General features: G+C 40.0%; 1 protein-coding gene across 1 annotated transcript in view; it reads right to left on the bottom strand.

Annotated features, from left to right (window-relative positions):
• Positions 1-19,068: 19,068 nt before the first annotated feature.
• The window catches only part of MCCC2 (methylcrotonyl-CoA carboxylase subunit 2), a 63,746-nt gene continuing 59,685 nt past the window's right edge, over positions 19,069-23,129 (bottom strand). Inside the window, exon 17 of the mRNA XM_068535479.1 lies at positions 19,069-21,708. Coding sequence (XP_068391580.1) covers positions 21,591-21,708 — 118 coding nt within the window. The 3' untranslated portion in view covers positions 19,069-21,590. The remainder of the gene's footprint in view (positions 21,709-23,129) is intronic.

The raw sequence follows: 23,129 nt of genomic DNA, 5'->3' as shown, positions 1-23,129 counted from the left end.
ATGCGTGTCACAGATAAAGAAATTAAGGCACAAAGAAAATAGGGAATTTGCCCTAGGTCACACACTAGTGATGGTAGGACTGGAATCCAACCCAGACAGGCTGACTTCAGACCCTGTGGCCCTAACCACATTGCTGCCTGTATTTCTATTGGAATCAAAATGGATAGATGTCAAAATAAAATGTGAATGGGGAAAAAAGGATGCAGAATTTTAGGTAAGACATCATTTATGGAAACTTTAAGAGCACATGTATATTATAATAATACCACGTACTAGCTACTAGCATATAAATGTATTATGTAAAAGTATTTTTATGCGGATTGGAAGAAGCTACACCTAGCTGCTGAGAGAAGTTCATTAGAGAAAGAGGGGGAAACAAGGCCTCAGGAGGGGGAGGGGAGAAAAAAATTGAACAGAACTGTATCCCTAATATTTTATCTAATATTTTATCTCTTTAAAAAGATTTCTTCTACTTTGATTAGTATGTGAAGTCAATGCACTGCCCTTTTAGCTTTCCCAGTACTCTTACAAAATGTCTCATTTTTTCCTGTCATTCATATCTGCAAAGCCCAGAATCCATGAACATGCTTTAAATTTAATCCTACCAATTAACATTTGTATTATTAGGAGACAGTTTAAATGACATTTACTTCTATTGAGTTATGCATTTTAATAGTATGAAAAGATTTGAAGGCAAAACCAAATAGGTTAAACAAATAAACCTTACTTTCTAATGATGAAAGTGAGGCAGGTTCATTTTAGAAACTTTAGAAAATTCCAATATGCAAGAGGACACTTCACTGAAATACCACTGTTCACAGTCCCATGTATATTGTTCCAGGGTTATTCTGTGATTAAATATACATACATAATTTTATATAAAATGACATTATACTGTATATTCATCTCCATAAACTGCTATTTTCCACTTAACACACAGCAAATGTCTTTAAATGCATTTCTGCATTACACAGTTAACATATGTTTGATTCTGTGGATGTATATATTTAACCAACTGTTATTCCCCCCTCCAAGAAAAAGAAGTTTAAATAAAGACATTTTTGGAAAAATGAAAGCTGAAAGAACTTATTGCTAGCAGACCTACACTACAAACAAGTGTAAAAAGAAGTTCCTAAGGCTGAATGAAAATTATTCCAGATGGAAATTCAGGAAACTCTTCAAAGGAATGAAGAGCATCAGAGGTAAATAAGTGAGTAAACAAATTCTTGTTGTTTTTTTTTTTTGTATTTCTATAAAAGATAATTTAAAATTTAAAGCAAAAAGGAATAACAGTGTATTGTAGGTTTTATAACAGAAGTAAAATTAAAAGACATGACAATAATAACACAAAAGATGGCAGGAGAAAATGGAAGCAAACTCTAGTACTGTTCTTATATTATTCAGGAAGTTGTACAATATTATTTGAAGCAAAATGTGATAAGAGGCACATTGTAGACCCAAGAGCAACTGCTAAATAATTAAAACAAAAAATATGAAACAAGACAGTAATTATATGATTCAAAGTAATAACTGATATTTAAAGAAAGGGAGAACTTACTTAAACTTAAAAGCTTTTACACAGCAAAAGAAACCACTGACAAAATGAAAAGACAACTTACTGAATGGGAGAAAGTACTTGCAAATGATATGACCAATAATGGATTAACAGCCAACATATATAAACAGCTCAAACAACTCAACATCAAAAAAATCAAACAACCTGATTAAAAAATAGGTAGAAAAATAGACATTTTTCCAAGGAAGACATGCAGGTGGCCAACAGGCACATGAGAAGATGCTCAGCATCGCTAATCATCAGGGAAATACAAGTCAGAACCACAATGAGATATCACTGCACCTGTCAGAATGGCTATTTTCAAAAAGAACACAAATAACAAATGTTGACAAGGATGTAGAGAAAAGGAAACCCTCGTACACTTGATGGGAATGTGAACTGGTGCAGCCACTGTGGTAAAGAGTACGGAGGTTTCTCAAAAAAACTAAAAATAGAACTACCATATGACCCAGCAATTCCACTCCTGGGTATATATCCGAAAGAAATAAAAACACTAATTCGAGAAGATACATGCACCCCAATGTTCGCAGCAGCATTATTCATAATTGCCAAGATATGGAAGCAACCTGAGTGTCCATCAGCAGATGAATGGGTAAAGAAGATGTGGTATACACACACACTCACACACACACAATGGAATACTACTCAGCCATAAAAAAGAACAAAATTTGCAGCAACATGTTTGGACTTGGAGGGCATTATGCTAAGTGAAATAAGTCAGACAGAGAAAGACACACACTGTACATTATCACATATGTGGAATCTAAAAAATACAACAAACTAGTGAATATAACAAAAAAAGAAGCAGGCTCATAGACATAGAGAACAAAATAGTGGTTACTAGTGCAGAGAGGGGGAAGAGAGGCAACATAGAGGCTGGTGAGTGGACGTACAAACTACTGGGAGCAAGAAAGGCTACAAGGATGTATTGTACAACACAGGGAATATTACAATATTTTGTAATAACTATAAATGGAGTGAAACCTTTAAAAACTGTATACAAAATTTTTTAAAAATTTAAAATAAATAAATAATAAAAAATAAAGAAAGGAAGGACTCATCATTGAGAGATGCAGGCCGACTTCACCATTTTCACCTGCTGCTCTTCCAGGAATAAAAATACTACTACTTCCTTAGTCCCACCTTTCAACTCAAAATATGGAGGCTGGGACTTCCCTGGTGGTGCAGTGGTTAAGAATCCGCCTGCCAATGCAGGGGACATGCGTTCGAGCCCTGGTCCGGGAAGATCCCACATGCCATGGAGCAACTAAGTCCGTGCACCACAACTACTGAGCCCGCGTGCCACAACTACTGAAGCCCGCGTGCCTAGAGCCTGTGCTCTGCAACAAAGAGAAGCCACCACAATGAGAAGCCCACACACCACAACGAAGAGTAGCCCCCACTCGCCGCAACTAGAGAAAGCCCACGTGCAGCAATGAAGACCCAACGCAGCCAAAAATAAAGTAAATAAATAAACTTTTTTTTCAATAACTTTATTTATTTATTTATTTATTTATGGCTGTGTTGGGTCTTCGTTTCTGTGCAAGGGCTTTCTCTAGTTGTGGCGAGTGGGGGCCACTCTTCATCGCGGTGCGCGGGCCTCTCACTGTCGCGGCCTCTCTTGTTGCGGAGCACAGGCTCCAGACGCACAGGCTCAGTAGTTGTGGCTCACGGGCCCAGTTGCTCCGCGGCATGTGGGATCTTCCCAGACCAGGGCTCGAACCCGTGTCCCCTGCATTGGCAGGCGGATTCTCAACCACTGCACCACCAGGGAAGCCCAAAATAAATAAATTTTTAAAAATATATATGGAGGCAACCAAACCCACCTGAGCAAACTTTTAAAGAAAATGGACATAGGCAAATAGTCCATAGGGGTCCATAGAGAGAATTGAACTAGATGAGAGCCAGGTGTCCTCATCATGAGCCCGTGACTTAACCAGAGAAGCTTGGGTCCTGAAGCTTTGACATTAATCACTTTTATTTCAATTTTAACGATGTCTATCATTCCTGAAGAAATTTTAGATTCACTTTTTAATACAGTTTAATGTCTGATAACCAAAGTAGAAGTCTGCTGGCATTTTCAATACCAAGGGATAAATTTTTCTAAGACTCAGTTCCTTTTTGCATCCATGTGTCCACAGAGACAAAACACAGCGACTTGGGCTTGAATGTGCCCCTCAGGAACAGCCAGCTGTTGATGCCAAATACATTGGCGCTTGGGTGATGGAAATCAAACAGACTTTATGAATCATCCCATTTTGTTGCGTGGATCCAGGCACAGCTCTGCATATGCCTCGGACAAGTCCTCTTGCTCAGTGACGTGCAGCCAGTGGCTGCAGGCCTCTGGCAGCTGGGACTTTTTTTAATGGTTCATCAATCTCAAAGTATAGTAATCACTCTAGACCCATCCCAGGCTTCCTTTGTGGCTATGGGCAAACCAGCTGACCTCCTAGAATCTTGCATTAGTCACTGGTAATTATTATATTAATAAAACCTAATACTTAGGCCTTAATATGTGCCCTGAATAGGCTCTAAGTGACTATATAATACATATGTATAATAAATAATACATACATATATATAATAATATAATAAATAATACATATTCACTATAATCCTCACAATAGATAATGAAACTGAGACAGAGAGAATTTGAGTACCCTCCCCTCAAATACAAAATGAAGAAATGACAGAGCTGAAGCTGCAAACCCAAGACTCAGCTCCAGCTCTTCACCTTGGTACCACACAGCCTCTGCTAAAGGAATGGTGAGAGACTAAGCCATCACAAAATCAACTCATTTTTAGCACCAATTTCAAGGTGACAATAGACAAACACTAGGACAGAACACAGTAACCTCATTTCTTACCCATGTCCCTACCACTAATCCGCTGTCCCCACAGCCTCCTTTTGACTGCCCCAAATGTTCATCTTGGAAACACTTCCCCCAAAGAGTTAAAGACAGCTCCCCTGCAGTCACTCTGGAGGGTCCACCTGCGTACTGGATCTCGCTCTAGTGCTGACAGGTCAAGCCAAGATGGCTTTCTTACCCTTAACGAATGAATTCATTCGTTCATTAAACAAATATTTATCAAGCACCTGTTATGTGCCAGCCCAGGCACTGTGTCAGGAACTGGGAATACAGCACTAGATAAACAGGCATAGCCCTTGCCCTTGCAGAACATACAACCAAGTAAAGGAGACAGATAGTGAACTCATAATCATTAACTGTTTGAAGAGGGAGGGAAAATTTAGGGGAAATGTAATAGAAGAGCTGACATTTGAGCAGAAATTTCAGGGTTTAGTGGGTGTTTGTCAGTCAACCAAGGAGAATAAAATTCCAAGTTGGGGGTGAGCACGTGCAAAGGCATGAAAGAGGGAAACAGATTTGAGGGTTCCGTGACTGTGGGACTATGGTCAAATGATGGCAGAACAGGAAATCAGGTGAAAGAGATTAGGCAGGCTTTGACTGAAGAAGGCAAACTAAGCAAGGACACGTGTCTCCTCGCTCCCTTTACGTGCCAATAAAATCACAGAAAGGAGCACAAAAGGAGGAAGCAAACAAAAACAAAGATACAGCAAGGAGGTCATCAGTGGATGCATCAAGGTGGAAAGCACTAGAAACGGTGTTGACTCATGAAGCAGTGTAGATGTCAGACATCTAAGTTTGAGGCTTCCCCAAAGCAGACCCTGAGACAAAGACTTGTGTACAGGTAGTTTATTTGGAAGGTGATCCCAAAAAAGCATAATGAGGGAGATGGGAAAGAAAGGGAGAAAAAGCCAATCAAGTGCATGTTCATTTGAAGGTTATCAGTGGGCAACTAGGGCTCCATCCCGGTGGGGATGTAATGCACCTCAGAGCTGGAATATTTATCCAACAAATTCCATCCCTCACTGGTTGAAGGTTGTCCCTGGAGGCTTAACCCTCCAGCACTTTCAGGCTGCCCTGCTTGCTGAGCCAAGCCCTCCTGACCCAGGAGAAAGCCTCCAAGCAAGGAAAGGCAGGTACCTGAAGTAGGACATTGTTGGTATCTACAGGAACTGGAACTGCAGGTGAACTCAGAGGTGAGCTGCAGGGATGTGGTGCCAGGTAGCAACAGCTTCTGCTACGTACAATAGGCTCCAAACTCAGAATGTGTGAAGGACAGCAGGAAAGGGGCAGGACTTAGCTGGAAATTAGCTGAAATTCAGTTCACCAAGCAAACATTCTCTCACAACACCATGCATGGTAGACTCTGCAGCCAGATCATTACCCTTCTCTTGCTCTATTATTCATCCAAAACTGAAAAGTTACAAAGGGTGGTAATACCATACTCAAATATGTTTCTTCCAAAATCCAAAAAGGCCTACCAAGTGCTGTGCCTCCTTTTATTGGTAGACAACGAAAGATACAGCAATCTGTCTTTTACCTTGCAGGAGCTGTTTCAACTGGACCCCCAGAAACCACTAGGGAGACAGACCACTAAATGTTCACAGGCTTTATCTCCCACCTTGGGTTCACATATGTCTCATTAAGGCATCTTAAGTACTTGCTACTTTGTGCTCATCAGATCTAATCAATATCGGCATCAAAATTGTGGTCCATTATAATGTTGCATGGAATGTCAAAATGTCCAAGGCTTTGGTGGACCATATTATAACAGAAGGCAGAACAGATTGTGTAGACCCGAGGCAAGACTGGGGAAATATACGGTTGGTTCTTTTGGGTAAAAGCAATTTGCGTCTGGTGATACAAAGTAGTAAAGAGAAAAAAGCATTTTCTGGGTCAATATCTGAATACCAGGTGCCCAGGGCTGTATTAATTTGCTCCAGCATGTACACCATACCTGAAAGAGCATGTAAAATTGCAATCACGTTTACAATCATCTACAGTCATTCTCCAAGATTTTTCTGCCTTCTTCAAAGGCCAAAGAGGAAAGTTAAATGAGGATGCAGCAAGTCGCAGCAGCTCACATCTTTTGTGTTCGACAGTAGCAGTATTAGCTATTTCCTCCCATGTCAGACTTTGTGCTTGTCAACCTAATTATGGATCTAGTGACAACAAGGGGAGACTGGAGTGGGTCTTGACGATGATTGGCATCCTCTTGTAAGGCAACTTCTCCAAGTAAAATTATTACTATCTTCAAGCTAGAGAAGACTAGTCTTCTCAGATGCAGAAGGGTAGCCTGCTTCCACCAACAAGGGAAGCTTGAAATGACTTGGGGATTTGAGATTCTCAACTCTACCTGAGCCCATAATATGTCCGCATCCAAGTCTTAAGATTTCATTCCTTCTCAATGTTCTAACTGTCACAAGAGAGACATGGCAAAGCTGTGAATTCAGTTAAATTTTGTATTTCATTTTCAGCTAGATTGGCTCTGTGGCTATAAGAAATATGAGATTATTTCACGGCTGTCCTAGAAGCTCTCTGGTTCTCTATAACTAGAGCTGAGAATTTAAACATCTAAGCTTGTCATTTTCTTTCTCTAAGTGCTCCCAAGTACCCAGAAGAATCCATCCCAGGCTATTGTCCTCTGTAGCCATCATTACTGCCACAATGGTCAAGTGCAGCAGCCACTTGTTCCCAAGGATACTTGCTTCTGTAGATGCTTCATCACAACTGACCACACATGAGATAGGTTAGAGATTAAATTTGCCAGCAAATGGGTTTTGACACCAAGATTTCAAAAAGACAATCTTTCAGATTTCATAGACTTTTGAATTTTAAAACTGTTGATAAAAAATTATGAACTTGTGATAATATAACTATACTGAGGGGAGAAAAAGAGGAGATGGGGATGGCTGTGTAAGAGAGCTAAAATTTTTATTATAGCAAGAATTAAATAGATGATTTCTAAAGCTGAAAAGCAAAGAAATATTAATATAAGCTTTTAAATAGGGATATCACCAAAAGAACAAAATAGAAATGATTAAAAGTGGTTGCTTCTATGGATAAATATGGATGAGAAAAGTGGATCAAGGGACTATTATGAGACTGCTTGTTCTATTTATTTTAACCATTTGTAGGTATCATTTGATTTTTTTTTTTTTAAAGAATTTAAGCCAGGCCCAGAACACTCAAGGATACCAAGGAAAGACATGTAACTTTTACCCCTGAGTGACAGAGAACTAACAAAAGTATTTAAGCAAGAGAATGGTATGATCAAAAACTGTTTTTAAGAAAGGTCTGGGGGGGTCTACAATGTGAAGAGCGTACTATATGATCTCATTTACATGTGGAATCTAAAAAAGTCAAACTCATAGAAACAGAAAGTAGAATGGTGGTGACCAAGGGCTGAAGGGTGGGAGAAATGGGGAGATGTTAGTGAAAGGGCACACACTTTCAGTTAGAAATGAGTACATTCTGGAGACCTAATGTACAACATTATGACTATAGTTAATAATAATGTGTTGTATTCTTGAAATTTGCTAAGAGACTAGATCTTAAGTGTTCTCACCCCCCCCCACACACACACACAAATGGTAACTATGTGAGGTGATGGCTATGTTAGCTCTACTGTGGTAATCATTTCAACAGTGTATATGTGTATCAGAACATCATGTTGCACACCTTAAATATACATATTTTTTATTCGTCAATTGTACACAACAAAACTCGAAAAAATAAAGATTTTTTTTTTATGTAAAAAAAGAAAAGAGTTATTTTCCACACTCATGGTTCCCATAGCTCAGTAGTTCAGGACCTATTTCACTTGCAATTCCAAGTTCCAGCAGTGAGAATACATAAGCTCATAACTCACACAGCTCTCAAGTAGTAGGACAGCACACTGACACAGGCTTTTTCATTTATTCTATCAGTTATCATTACTGCCTCGGGGTATAAAGAGTTATATATGGCCCCATGTTGTACTGAAGCCCGATCTGGAGGTTTAGAAGAAAAAAATCTTCCACTAAGAACCAAAGAGACAAGATGAATTCCTGGGGTTTAATGGCCATGGGATAAAGGTGTGGACAGAACGAGGATCTGAATAGCACCCCTCAGATGCCTCAGGTACTTCCATGCCCATTTCCCTGCTGGCATGTGTGGGTGGGACTTGGAGAGGGAGATGACCAAGAGTTAACATAGTCTTTGAACTGATCCTGAATTTGCAAATCATATTTGAAAATATTCCCCATTAAATTTTAATCCAAATATTTATGTGGTATGAACGGACAAAGAAAGAGAGGAGGGAAGAGCTTCAAAATGGTGGTTCTGTGACTCAATGTTGTGACCAAGGACAGAGATCCTTTCATCCTGCTCTGCCACACACAATGTCAGCTTCATCCTTTGATGGGCAGCAACAAGTCTCCAATCCCAGAGCCACATCCCCACAGGACAAGATCCAGAAGAAGAAAGAGACCAAATTTCTGGCTTTTCCCTGGAGCAAAGAAACATCTCCTAGAACCACCCCTCTACAGACTTCCTCCCATGCCAATTCCTGGGCTAATCACTGGGGAAGAGAATGGGAAACCTGTAAACCAGGAAGGCCCACCTGGGGCTGAGGGCTGACCGGCTTCCCTGAGGCATGTGCATGCATTCGTAGGTATGAACAACTGAAGAAAAAACAAATAGAGCTCCACAGGAGAGAAAACAGGAGGATGGATGCTGGGCAGACATCCATTAGCATTCATTACAACATCTCAATGGAAAAACTAACTTACGGGGTCAGGAAATCAAACTATATTAACTGGTAATTTTGTTCAAAATCAGTAGAGAAAATATCCCGATTTTGGAAGGTGAAGGTAAGAAAACGCTAACAGTAAGGACATAAGACCCACAAAAAAGTAATTCCAGTTAATCTCACGGAAATCTGGGAGAACACCTGGCCTCTGAGATCGCACAGGCACACTCCGTGGGCAGAGCGCTCAAGAATCCTCTAAGAACATAGGAGGCCCAGGAAGGGTAACAATGCAGAGCCCATGCATGTTTAAATGAATAATAAATATAATAACAGACAGCATTCCTCAAGCACTTGCTCTACACTAAGCGCTTTACATACACTAGCACACGAAATGTTCGTAAAAACTCAGCGAGGGGTTATCAGAGATGAAGAAAATGAGGCTCAGGTGGGTTGTTACTTGCTCAGCTTCATAATCCTAGTAATGAGGAAGGCAAGACACAAACTCAAGTTTATTTGATTCTGAAGATCATGCTCTTGGTCACTCATCTACAATAACTAGATTCTAGAGAATTGGAAGAAGTAAACTAAACAAGTTAAAGCATGGTCCACACCAAAAGTTCTGAAGGATACCAGTGTAGTTTTGGTAGCGTGCTTCTCCATCGTCAATTAACGAACCATTCCTAAATACCCACTCTGCCCTGAGACATCTTCTAGGTCATCTGGCCAACCAGTACCAGCATCCCCTACAGTCTTCTACTAGAGTGTGGCCCACAGACCAGAAGTCTTGGCATCGCTAAAAGCTTGATAGAAATGCAGAGCCGCAGGTCCTACCCCAAACCTAGTAGATTAGTATTGCATTTTAATAAGATCCCCAGGCAATTCATAGGCGCATTAAAGTTTGAATTACCACCCTACAGCATCCCTGACATCTGGGCTCCTCTAATCTTTCCTGGGGCAGCTAGGTCCATAACCACACAGCTCTCATTATTAGTAAATTCTTACTAAAGCTTCCCTGATCATTCTACACCTTCCCCTCGGGCTGCCATCTCAACTTGCAAATGGCAACCCTTCAGATTTTGGAAACACCTATTACGTTTCCCCATAGTCCTCCCTCTCTAAGTTCCTTCAATATTTTCCAGATCATACTGTTTATTTCGTTCATATCAGTGGTCCCTGACCTAATATGTGCATTGGAATCACCTGAAAATACCCAGGGGTAGATCCCAGGAATCTGTGTTTTTTACATACTCCACAAATTCAGCCAAGGCCCAGTTCTATGCCTCAGAACCACTGCTTTGCATGCTCTCTAGTTTGTTAATTTTCTCCCTGGAATACAGCTTATAGAGCTGAAGACAATGCTTTGCCTTAAATATAGGCATTATTATGGCCCATAATTAGAGCAGCCTAAAGTGTGACTAGCTCTTATAAGGAGTCTCATCACACTGTTAACCCTTATTAAGCCTGCCGATAACCAAAACTTCAGGGTCTTTTTTTTTTCCATATGAACTGCTGCAAAGCCAGGTTTCCCCAGTTCTATACATAAGCTCTTTATCCTCCTTTAGAATTAGATATAGGACTATGTACTTATTACTCTTAAAATTCCTCTTGATGTTTTGACTCCTTAATTTCACCTGCCAAGAGTCTTGAATCTTTAGTCCATCCTTTATTGGAAGGCAGTGAATGGACTGGGGAAAGCTGGCCTCTACAATCAGACATGCTTGGGTACAATCAGATTTATGTTATTGAGACAAATGGCTCAAATGGCTATACACAAGGCTCTGTAACTTAAGAGGCCAGCTCAATGCCTGACAAGAAATGTTTGTGCAATATAATATTTGTTGAGTGCATTAATGATGTAATGACTGATGGCAGTGATAACCAGGGAGACCGGTTAGGAGGCTCTGGTACTGATACAAGTGAGAATAGATGGAGGTCTGAACTGAGGTTGGTTGAGTGATAAAGAAGGAGGATTTAGGGAGCTATTGAGAGGTAGAATCAATAACATTTATTGGGCAAGAATAAGAATGTCAGGGTAAGGAAGAGGGAAGAATCACAATGACACCCATGCACCTGGACTGAGCAACTAGGAGGATGCTGGTGCCTGGCGCAGGACCATCCCATATACTGCCTCAGCCCATCCCACATGGTTGCCTAAAGGCTCCAGGGAAATAGGAGTATTCTCCATCACCTGCGTGTGTGTTTAATTGAAATGAGGCTGATACCTTTATGGACCTAACTCAATTGTGGCACGGATATAACTGATCAAAAATAATCTCTGGATAGCCTGGAAGATATTATGCTAAGTGAAATAAGCCAGACACGAAAGAACAGATATTGTGTGATTCCACTTATATAAGATACCTAAAACAGGCAAATTCATAGTGACAGAAAATAGAATAGCTGTTACCAGGGCCTGGGGGAAAGGGAAGAATGGGGAATTATTTTTTAATGAATACAGAGCCTCAGTTTGGGATGATGAAAAAGCTCTGGACATGCGTGGTGGTGATGGTCGCACAACAGTGTGGATATACCTAATACCACTGAATTGCACACTTAAGAATAGTTAAAATGGAAAATTTTTATGTATGTTTTGCCACAACAAAACATGTTTTAAATGCGCCTCAAGTTATCAACCATCCATGTGGATGAATATTCCCCTTTTTATCTAGTTACGGTTGGTTGGGAGTGAGGAACTGACAGAAGTCCTCAGAGGCCTAAACCCTCTGTTTAATTCACTGAGAAGTTACAACAAAGGCACTAAGGCATAAAGAACTGACTCAGAAAACAATTCTGTGGAAGCAAAATATCAGCTGCTGTTATGGCCCATGATGCAGAATACTTCTCCTGTTTTTAGGTGTTTGTTTTTGCTCTGATCTTATTTCTTTCCATCACCTTGAAAAAATCTCATTAGAAACTTTTAACTATTGGTAACCACTTTCAACAAACAGCCTGAAATAAGGTACATATAGACGTCAAAATAAGGCAAACTTTTATCTGAGCTGTGAGCTATACCTAAAAAAAAAAAAAAAAAAAAAATGTATATACGATCTGAAATTTAAGATCGTAAATTTATGGAAGTGTCTTGAGATGCACAGTGGCTCCATTTTGAAATCTCCTGACCTCGCCTTACCCTGTGAAGTGACTCTCAGCCTTGGCCACACACTGGGATCACTTGAGGCAGCTTTACTAATTGCATCCTGAGGTGAAAGAGTCTGATTTATTATCTGGGGTCCAGCCTGGGCAGCAGAATTTTTCGTAAGCTAAGTTCCTCAGGTGATTCTAATGTTCAGTCCAGGCTGTGAATCACTGGCTTAGAATTTAAGACAAATTCACCCTACCCTGAAAATGGGAGAGGGAGAGAAATGTACCTAACCAAAAACATACAAGAATGATCATATCACCAAAGCAGAAACTGATCTTAGAATCCTAAAACTTTAGAAGGAACTTCAAGATAATCTAGAGCAGTCAGTGGTTCTCAAGGCACAATCCCCAGATGGGCAACATCTGCATCAGCAGGAAATGTGTTAGAAAAGCATAGTCTGGGGCCCACTCCAGACCTGTGGAATCAGAATCTGAGGTGGAGCCCAGCGATCTGTATTTTAAGAAGTCCTCCAGGCCATTCTGCTATCAGCTGAATTTGAGAACCATTGTTCTAGAGCAGTTACAGGGAGCTTTAAACAATATCCCATCACGCCCCAAAGATTCTGATTCAACGATTTTTTTTTTTAAACCTCCTCAGCTGTTTCTAGTGGAAAACCACTAATCTAGTCCCACCCTTATATTAAAAGATAAGGAAAGACTAGCCCAAGATTAGACAGCTAGTTAGTACCACCAGCTAGAAAAGAGCCCAAATCCCTTGATCCCAAATTGAGCTCTCTGTCCAGCAAGCAATTCAAGTTCTCCTACTCAGAATGCTAGATCCATTCTTGTATAGATTTAAATTGTGACGCAGTCTGAAGACTCCATTGTCCCTTTACTTTTAGGGGTCAGTTCTAGGGGCCTGATCCTCTGGTTACCTTTCCTATATCCCTCATGGTGGAAGGAGAAGGTGAGAAGGCAGGCCGCATTAAAATCAAGACAAAGTAGGAATAAAATAAAATAAAAATACCAATAGCTCCAAAATAAAAAAAGGAGCCTCACAAATACTTGCAAACATCCATATAATAAATGCAAAGTGTTTTCGTTTCAGAAGGGATTATGGACAATATATTTACCATTCATTTAAGACCAGCACTGTGGTCTTAAGGCTACCCAAAAGGTACCTTAAGGCTATCTACGAAGTCACTTAGTTCTACTTTCTGTCTCTTGATATGGCTTTAAATTATCCCCAATGGAAGATTGTCAGATTTTTTAACCAGATTGCCAATTAAAAGTAACCTAAAGTCTTATTCAGTGACTTATTTCAGCAATCACAAGGTTGCAATAAATTGAGTTTCCCTTGGACTTCCCTGGTGGTCCAGTGTGTAAGATTCTGCACCCCTAATTCAGGGGGCCTGGGTTCGATCCCTGGTCAGGGAACTAGATCCCGCATGCGTGCCGCAACTAAGAGTCCACATGCTGCAACTAAAAAAAAGATCTCTCATGCCGCAACAAAGATCTCGCGTGCCGCAACTAAGACCTGGTGCAGCCAAAATAAATAAATAACAATAAATCCTTAAAAAAAATACAAAGTAGAAATACTCAAATAAATCAGCGTTCTTAAAAATAAAATAATTGAGTTTCCCTTGTGGCAATTTAAACACCCAATCCAGCCTCACTATTGGCGGTGGTGGGAAGTTACCACCTTCCTCTGAATGTTCTGAGTCTGAGAGTCAATACCTTCAGTTTACTTTTCTGTTTACATTATCTTTTTTACTTAGTTTCAGTGTTCCAGTGGTTTCATTTCTGAAAAGTCTTGTTTTTAGTGCAGGCAGTAAAGCTTTCACCAAGTTGGAAAATATAGAGGAATTTATTTTAACCTATGGCTTGCAGAACATGCTACCAGTTAGTGTTTGTTGCTACAAGCTCTGGAGCCTGACGGTGGCAAATTTTTTTCAAAGATTGTTGGAAAAATGTAGGATGCCAGGATACCCCGGGCTCACAGAGTCCAGCAACCAGGTTAGTGCCAGGGAGCCCAGAGCAAGAATGAACGACCAGCCTCATCAACTCCACTGGAACAACTCAGGGCCAGGCGCCTCCCATCTTTGTCCCTCTGCTCAAGAGTCAAAGCACTGGAGAGAGTCAGCCTGGCCTCGGTCATGTGTCCAGCTCTTGGCTAGGGACCAGGGCTCTCTGCTTGACATGCTCACCAAGATCGCACAGGAGAGGGGTAGTTCCCAAAGGAGAATGAAGGTGCAGAAGGAGCTGAAGGGGTACTAGGCAGGTGGAAAGACCCTTCCAAGTCACTGCCTCACTGCTGCAAGAGGACAGGGGCTGTGCTCTACTTATCTTTGCATCCCATCCCAAAGCCAGACAGACAGTAGGCCTTCAGAAAGTGTTTGTTCATTTGAATAAAATAAACTCTGACAAAGCTGAAGAATGCATCGTCATCCTGCTAAATGTTCTCCACCATCAGTCTTACCAAGCCAGCTAGTGCATACACTTACGTGTAGAATTTAAAAAGTCCTGGGCTTCCCTGGTGGCGCAGTGGTTGAGAGTCTGCCTGCCAATGCAGGGGACACGGGTTCGAGCCCTGGTCTGGGAAGATCCCACATGCCGCGGAGCAACTAGGCCCGTGAGCCACAACTACTGAGCCTGCGCATCTGGAGCCTGTGCTCCGCAACGAGAGAGGCCGCGATAGTGAGAGGCCCGCGCACCGCGATGAAGAGTGGCCCCCGCTTGTCGCAACTAGCGAAAGCCCTCGCACAGAAACGAGGACCCAGCACGGCCAAAATAAATTAATTAATTAATTAATATTAAAAAAAAAATTTAACCTAAAAAAAGTCCTTAGCACGCCCTTTTTGTTTTCCCCTCCCGCATCACTTCTAGTAAGTAGTTCTGGTCATGTTTTCTCTTCAGAAAGTTCTCTATTAAATCCCCACCTTCTAAGACCTTCCCTTCCCTCAAATCCTCACCTCCTCTGACCACTTGCCCTAGTACTGGCAGAGATAAAGGGGACCTGAGGAGGTGGAAAGAAAACTTGGGCCTCTGGAAAAAGAAAGAAAACTACTAGGTCAGAGAGGCTGATTTTGGTCCCCTGCCATCTTCCCCAAGTTCACACAACTTTTTAGTAGCAGAACTAGGATTGAACTGGTCTTCTCCCAGTCCTTCTCAGTCTAGTGTTCTTTCCACGACCATGACGCCTCCCATGCATTTATGCTGAGTCTTCACAACTTGTTACTGATGTGACATTGTCACCCAGACACAATTTTTAAAAATTAAAGGAAACACTCGGTTTGTAAACCATTTAATTCTACTAGAAGCTATTTCAGTATCTGAAAGCACCAGGGTCATCATTATATCCAGCAGTACTTGTACCATAAATGTACATTTATAGAGCACAATTTAGCAACATGCCTTAAAAGTCTACATACACTTTTGGGAATTTGTACTAACAAAATAATCACAGTCATATAAAGAAACTACAAGATATTTGTTGCAGCATTATCTATAATAGTGGGAAACCAGAAACAACCTAAGTATCCAACAATAAGGGAGTGGTTAAATCAAACAGGGCATCTATACGATGTAATATCATGCAACAACAAAATTATTGTAGAGGAAATATTAAATGACATGAAAACACGTCAACACACTTATACTACATTAAGTGAAAATGCAGATTACAGAATAACATTTTTGTGAAAAAAATTCCTACAGATAGAAAAAAGAGAATAGTATACAAGAAAATACTAATAGCAGTTATCTCTAGGTGGTGAAATTACAGAGAATTTTACTTTATTTTCTTCACTGTCTAAATTTTTTACAAATAACATTGTTGGATTTTTAATTATAAATAATTTTGCAACAAAAGTTATTTTTAATTATCCTACAGCTATAGGAATGTGATGAATAGAGCTATGGTTGAAAATATCAAATACATCTTCTATAGAAACCTCTTGATACTAGTCCGAGTTCTCCAAAATTCTACTTGTTCACATCTTACAATTAATATCTGCTCAATTACACATTAAAAAAAAATGTCTTTTCTCCAACTTACTTCTGACAAGTAGTTTGGTCACGTTTTCTCTTCAATAAGTTCTCCATTAAATCCCCACCTTCTAAGACCTTGTCCTCTCTCAGACACTCCTCTCCATTAACATAAGCTCAAACCTGTGATTTGGGTCATCTTTGTGAAAGAAAAAGCTTCCAGACATACTGAAATGCTGGCTGCCACAGAAAATCAAATTACCCCTGCCTTATGGTAAATTCTCCTCTTGAGTCAATTACATAGCTCTCTAAGATGTTAAAGCGTATCATGTGTTTGATATCATACTGAAATCTATATTAAAATTTACACATCAGGCAGACAGCCTCTAGAAGCTGAAATCAGCAAGGAATTAGATTTTCCCCTCAAAGCCTCAGAAGGAATGCAGCCCTGCCATTTTGATTTTAGACTTCTGATCTCCAGAACTGTAAGAGAATAATTCTGTTTTAAGCCACTAAAAAGCTACAGAGCAGGGCTTCCCTGGTGGCGCAGTGGTTAAGAATCTGCCTGCCAATGCAGGGAACACGGGTTCTAGCCCTGGTCCAGGAAGATACCACACGCCGCGGAGCAACTAAGCCCGTGCGCCACACCTACTGAGCCTGCGCTATAGAGCTTGCGCTCCACAACTACTAAGCCCGTGCGCCTAGAGCCCATGCTCTGTAACAAGAGAAGCCACCGCAATGAAGAGTAACCCCCGCTCACCGTAACTAGAGAAAGCCCATACGCAGCAATGAAGACCCAACGCAGCCAAAAATAAATAAATGAAACAAATTTTTTTTAAAAAACGAAAGCTACAAAGCAGCTATCTGGAATACTGGCTTGTAAGAATTATCAACACCTGATGTGTAACATCAGTACCCAGTCCATGATAGTGAGTTACAGAGAGAGCAACCATACATCCAGGCTGCCTGGTCAGTCCTGGCTCACACCTGTTTCCCAGTGTAATTATTAGCAGTAGGGCCCTTTCACTCTCAAGTGGCCCAGAGTGAATGGTCAATTATACAGTCACGTTGATTATAAGCCTCCTCATCTATAGTGCACATTTGCCTACAAAGGTCAAAGGCAGACAGAAATTTCATTTAGCTGCAAGAACAACTTTATCCTTAGCATCCTGATTCCAGATACAAGAGAATCCGAGGTACATTAAGTAATAAATTATTTTTAAGTGTTTGTCGAAAGGCTTTTTTTCAAAACAAAAAAAAACAATGTCATCATTAAATATTAGTTGTATTTAATTTGTACCACTTATAAATGTTATAAATGACAGGAGACCATAAGTGTCTAGTTCATTTTCTTGCCATTTTTCTAAATACTGAATTTCAGAGCCCATCATTAGAGATCCAGTTTTGATCAGGACAGTCAACAATCATCCTTCCAGAACACCATTATCAATACATTTTACAACTAACAAGAACCACGTGATCTCCCCTCCCAAAAGTCTTATTAATGAAATCATTCAAAAACCTGCTCTTGCCCCTGTAAATGTAATATACGGCCTCTAGTCGTGCCTTGCACGTAACCATGCATGTTTGGTGAATGATTAGTTTTTCACTTGCACATTCAACAGTGCCTTCTGCTAGTGTGACAAATTCTCATTTGAAAACATTTTTCTTGAAAACTGAAAAACAGAAGTAATTCTGTCTCTTTTTCATTCTGTAAGTGCCCAGAAGGGCTAATTTAGAGACTAACTAGCTGTATATTTCTCAAAATTCTAAGTTACTCATATTATCCTGGCTGAAATTATTTTTAATAACTAAAATGTTTAAAAAATTCTCATTAAAAAAAATTAGTTACGTGAGGTGATTCATGTGCTAAGTAACCATATTGTGGTAATCACCTCACAATGTATGTGTACCAAGTCATCACAGTGTATACCTTACAGTTACATAATGGTGTATGTCAATTCTATGTAAATAAAGCCGGAAGGGCAGACAAAAAAGGCTGCCTATTTTGGTGAAATGTTATAAATGTTTTTTATCAGATAAAACATACAAAATAATTTAATTAATTTAAGTGTGGTGCCAGTGATGACCGGGATTTTTCCTAAAGAGAGAAAGGTAAAAACACTCCTAAAATATTCATGAATCTTTGACTTGTGGATGGTTCCTACCCATGGAACACCAACTAGTCTTGATAAAAAATCACTTTGTTTTCTGACCTGGTTGTAAATGTTAACCGAAATTTTAATATAATTTACTATTTAAAAATACTCACTGTGTTCCTTTGTTGGTTGGCAAACTAGCCGCCATACGCGCAGGGCTAGGAGGGCTGAGGAAAGAGGCAGCCGCTCCAGATTGGGAGGTGGCAGGTTTAATAGGCCAGGGAACTCACAAACGAGGCTTGGCGGTGGCAGCCGCAAGACGAGGGGATCTCCCCGCCCGCCAGCCAGAATCTTCAAAGTTTATATAGAGGCCTTATCGGGGTTCAGTCACGTATTTAGTCCAGGTGGTCTCAGCAACATCTTACTCTCTCAAGGCTTCGTCCTGCAAGCTATGGGGATGGTAGGCCGTAGGGGAGGCGGGGAGGAGCCAACGATTGATTGGCTGGTTCTGGGTCAGAGGTCATCTAGCAGGTCAGGGGTCAACTGGCAGTCACATCCTCCCCATGACCTCCTCCAACATTCTTCTGAAAATGCAACTTACCCCTGAATTGTGATCTTCTATCTATATACTTCTCAAAAAACTAAATTGACTTCTGATACACACTGCAGCCTAAACTGAACATCACACACAAATGTTTGAAAGATTAATTTTATTAGGAAAGCATTTGATCGTTGCTTTAGATCATATGATCAATCACTTTATTTTAAAATGATGTGGCCTGAGGATACAATTAAAATACGGACTTTTCATTCATTCAACAAATATTTGAGCATCTACAAGTGCCAGGCATTGGAGATACAGGCCAAACAGGTGGATCCCTGCTCTCACAGAGCTTACATTCTAGCAGGAGGGCAATATTAAAGAAATGTTTGTATTTCTTATAAACATATAAGACAGAGGAAGTGACAGAGGAAGAAGATGGTGCTCTACAAGAGCACACAACAGGTGTCTAACCCAGCCCAGGGAAATCACAGAGACAAAAGATAGGTGTTTAAGCAGAAGGGAGAAGAGAACGGTTCAGGCACAGGGAACCTCGTAGGCTCTAAGGGGGCAAGGACTTCGTAGGTTTAAGGAACTGGAAGAAGTCTAGAATGGGTGGAGCACCCAGAGTGAAAAGAGGAGTCAGGGAGATGAGACTGAAGAGCTGAGGATCAAGACCCGTGGAGGCCATGAGGGGTCTGGCCCTTCAGGGAACCAGTGAAAGAAGCAGCACGACAGATGTGCACCTGAGAATGGCCATTCTAATTCCAGAGTGATGGAGAGATTGGATTAGGTAAGACTGGATGCAGGTAGACCCCTTCTAAGGCCTGCATAAAAGACAAAAATAGTAGGGGAATTCAAGAGACAGTTAGGAGGCAAAAATCAGTAGAACTTGATGATTGAGTCTGAGGTTCCTTAGACCTGTTAGACAGACAGGTCTGGAGCTCAGGGGAGAACTGTGTTAAGAACTGTCAACACAGGAATCATCCCCATTTAGATGGCAACTAAAACCATAAGAAGGGCCGAAATGGCCCAGCGGGAATAAATCAAGCCATGTAAAACACATACATTCAAGGATGAGGAGGAATAAAATTCAGCCATAAAAAAGAATGAAATCTTGCCATTTGCAACAGCATGGATGGACCTTGAGGTCACTATGTTAAGTGAAGTGAGAAAGACAAACACCATAAGATCTCACTTATATGTGGAATCTAAAAAACAAAACAAACAAAGCAAAACAGAAAACCAAGCTTATAGATACAAAGAACAGCTTGGTGTTTGCCAGAAAGGAGAGGGATGTGGGGTGGACAGAATGAGTGTAGGGGGTCAAAAGGTACAAACTTCCAGCTACAAAATAAATAAGTCCTGGGGATGTAACGTACAGCAAGGTGACTATAGTTAATACTGTACTGCATATTTGAAAGTTGCTAAGCGAGTAAATCTTAAAAGTTCTCATCACAGGAAAAAAAAAGAAAAAAGTCTGTAACTGTGCTTGATGATGGATGGTAACTAGACTTATTTTCGTGATCATTTGCAGTGTATATAAATATTGAATCATTATGTTGTACACCTGAAACTAATATAATGTTATATTCAATTATATCTCAATTAAAAAAAAAGGAAAAAGGAGATGTGCCAGCGACAGGGAGAAGAGAGAATGGGGAGTTATTGTTTAATAACAGAGTTTCAATTTGGGATGATGAAAAGTTCTGGAGATGGATGGTGGTGATGTAAATGTACTTAATGTCACAGAACTGCACACAAAAAAGTGGTTAAAATGGTACACTTTATGTTATGTATATTTTACCACAATTATTATTTTAATAAGAATAATTAAATAATGAGATACTTTTGTGCTATTTGTATCTTTCAAAATAAGAATGCATTCACATATGACTAATGAAAAATCAAGACAAATGGTAAAGGGAAGGAGGAATGAGCAGAGGAAATGGGGCCTGCAAAGGAAGCTGAACAAGAATGGCCACGGAGGCTGGTGGAAAACCTAGAGTGTTACAGCAATGGAAGCTAAGGACAGAATTTCTAGGAGGAAGTGTTTGACTGATTTGAATGCCCCAGAGAATTAAATCAGGTAAAATCGGAAAAGGACCCACTGGTTTCAGGAACATGGAGGTCAGTGGTGACCTTGGAGAGGGCTGTTGGCAGTAGAAGCCAGAAAACGAGAGGGTGAGGAGAGAACGGGTAGGAAACAGAGCCCAGAGTGCAGACAAGAAGTCTGACAACTATGGAGAGGAGGACGGTGGTGGCTGTAGGGAAAAGTAACAGATGCTTATTTTTAAAAGTACATTAAAATATCACCATGCATAATCTGCAAAGCAGTCAGTTCAGTGGAAATACAACTTTATGTTAAAAATCTCAACAATACCTGGAATTTACAGATTACAGAACTTTTCATAGTACTTATGGCTTAGAAAGGATAACTCTAAGTTATTCTCTTCCTTTTCAGGGTGGTAAAGCTGAGCCATAGAAAAATTTCTCTAAGAGTTTCTCTAAGAGAATTTACAAGGAATTGAGCTGCATCAAATAAATATCTTCACTGATTTTTTTTTTTAAGGTAGAAAAGTATAATGCACTGTGTTAAGAAAACAATTTTACTGTAATAGCCACATATTGAAAAAGTCTAAAATTTTAAGGCTACTAATTTATTAATTTTTGGTACATGTCCAGTGGAAGATGCTTTATATTCCAATTACATCCTCAAGATACCGAAGTTAGTCTTCTGGATGGGTGCGTTGAGGGCTGCACTAAGACTGAGACCCAGGACCAGCCTGGTGTCCACTGGATCGATAATCCCATCATCCCACAGCCTGACAAAAGAAGAAAAACCGAGTGATTAGGAGTCCACCACCAAACCACCAGTTATACACCCTATGCCCAAAAGTGCCGAGGAGGTTTTCCTTCAGGTAATATGTGGATCTACTGATTAGCTACTATAATCTCGCAATGGAAACAATGTTCAAGAGGGGAATAAAGAGAGAAAGAAAAATAACATGACTCTTACACAGCTTTAGGAACAGCTTACTGCAAGGAACTTCAAAATAAACCCTGGTTTTATTTATTTCAGGAAAAACTTTCCGGTCTCTCCTCCGCCCACACAAACATACAAATCAAGTTGATATATTACTGTTATTATTATGGAGAGCCACATAAACCAAGGTAACAGTCTCCAACCAAAGTCCCTACTAGAAAAGGTATATTCCTCCAAACTCCCAAACTCTTAAGAAACTATGAAAATTACTGAATAGACTTCAGTACATTTTATTAATAAAATAAATACCTTCATACGTAGTTCTTTATTTTTTGCTACAATAGGAAAAACAAGTAATGGCTTTAAACTGCTTTCAGAAGAAACTCAAGTAGAAATCTTAGTTTGCTTTTCATGGACAACCTCACATTTATAAAAAAAAAAATGAGTAAGAAATATTGTTTTTTAAAGGTCATTAGTGGGTGGCAGTTTTGCTTTCTTTAAACAAACTGCCTTCAGTATCTGGACATAGCATCAATTATTAAACCATACTTACATCGACAGACCATGAATCAAATCATTGCTCATAAAATATTCATAATAGGGATCTTAAAGTATCAACAGCCAAAAAAAAAAAATATTTCTCTTGTAGTTTGTAACCTGGTCAATTGATTACACTCCCTTCTGAAGCCTACAGCAGAGTAATATAGCAAGCACGATGGTGCCGGGGCTGTTCCAGGTAAGAGGCCCTAATCAAATGTCTGGAAAAGCTTGATTATAATAAAAACAACTGAGCAGAAGAAAATTGGCATGCTGTACACGTAACATGTAAGGATTAAGAAAAACATAGGAGGTTACAGTACTGTACAGATGATGACAGAGCTCTCCGAAAAGACAGGTCTAGCCACGTTAAAGCCTAAACAGACCACAGAATTTTACTGTTAAGCTGAGATTTATTAAACCGAAGGAAGGTGCCATAAACTGGCTTGAAAATCCTTTCATCTTTGAAACAAAGTTGGTGTCTCCATGCCACCAACTGTTTCAACAGAAGGGTTAAACGTCTATAAATTAGAAGAAAAACCTTGTTGTTTTTCAATATTAATTTCCAAAGATAAGTCTATCTGGGCCATATGCTCTCCTGTCTTGAATATAATCCACTAAAAACAATAATAATGTAAGTATGAAAATAATAAAGGATTCAGTCTTTCTTAAGAGATGACTTAGCCAGGGCTGAAAAACAAATTAATGGTTCACACAAAATAT

This window comes from Eschrichtius robustus, chromosome 2, assembly GCF_028021215.1.
Source record: "Eschrichtius robustus isolate mEscRob2 chromosome 2, mEscRob2.pri, whole genome shotgun sequence".
Taxonomy (NCBI): Eukaryota; Metazoa; Chordata; class Mammalia; order Artiodactyla; family Eschrichtiidae; genus Eschrichtius; species Eschrichtius robustus.
This window is presented reverse-complemented; position numbering and strand designations above follow the sequence as displayed.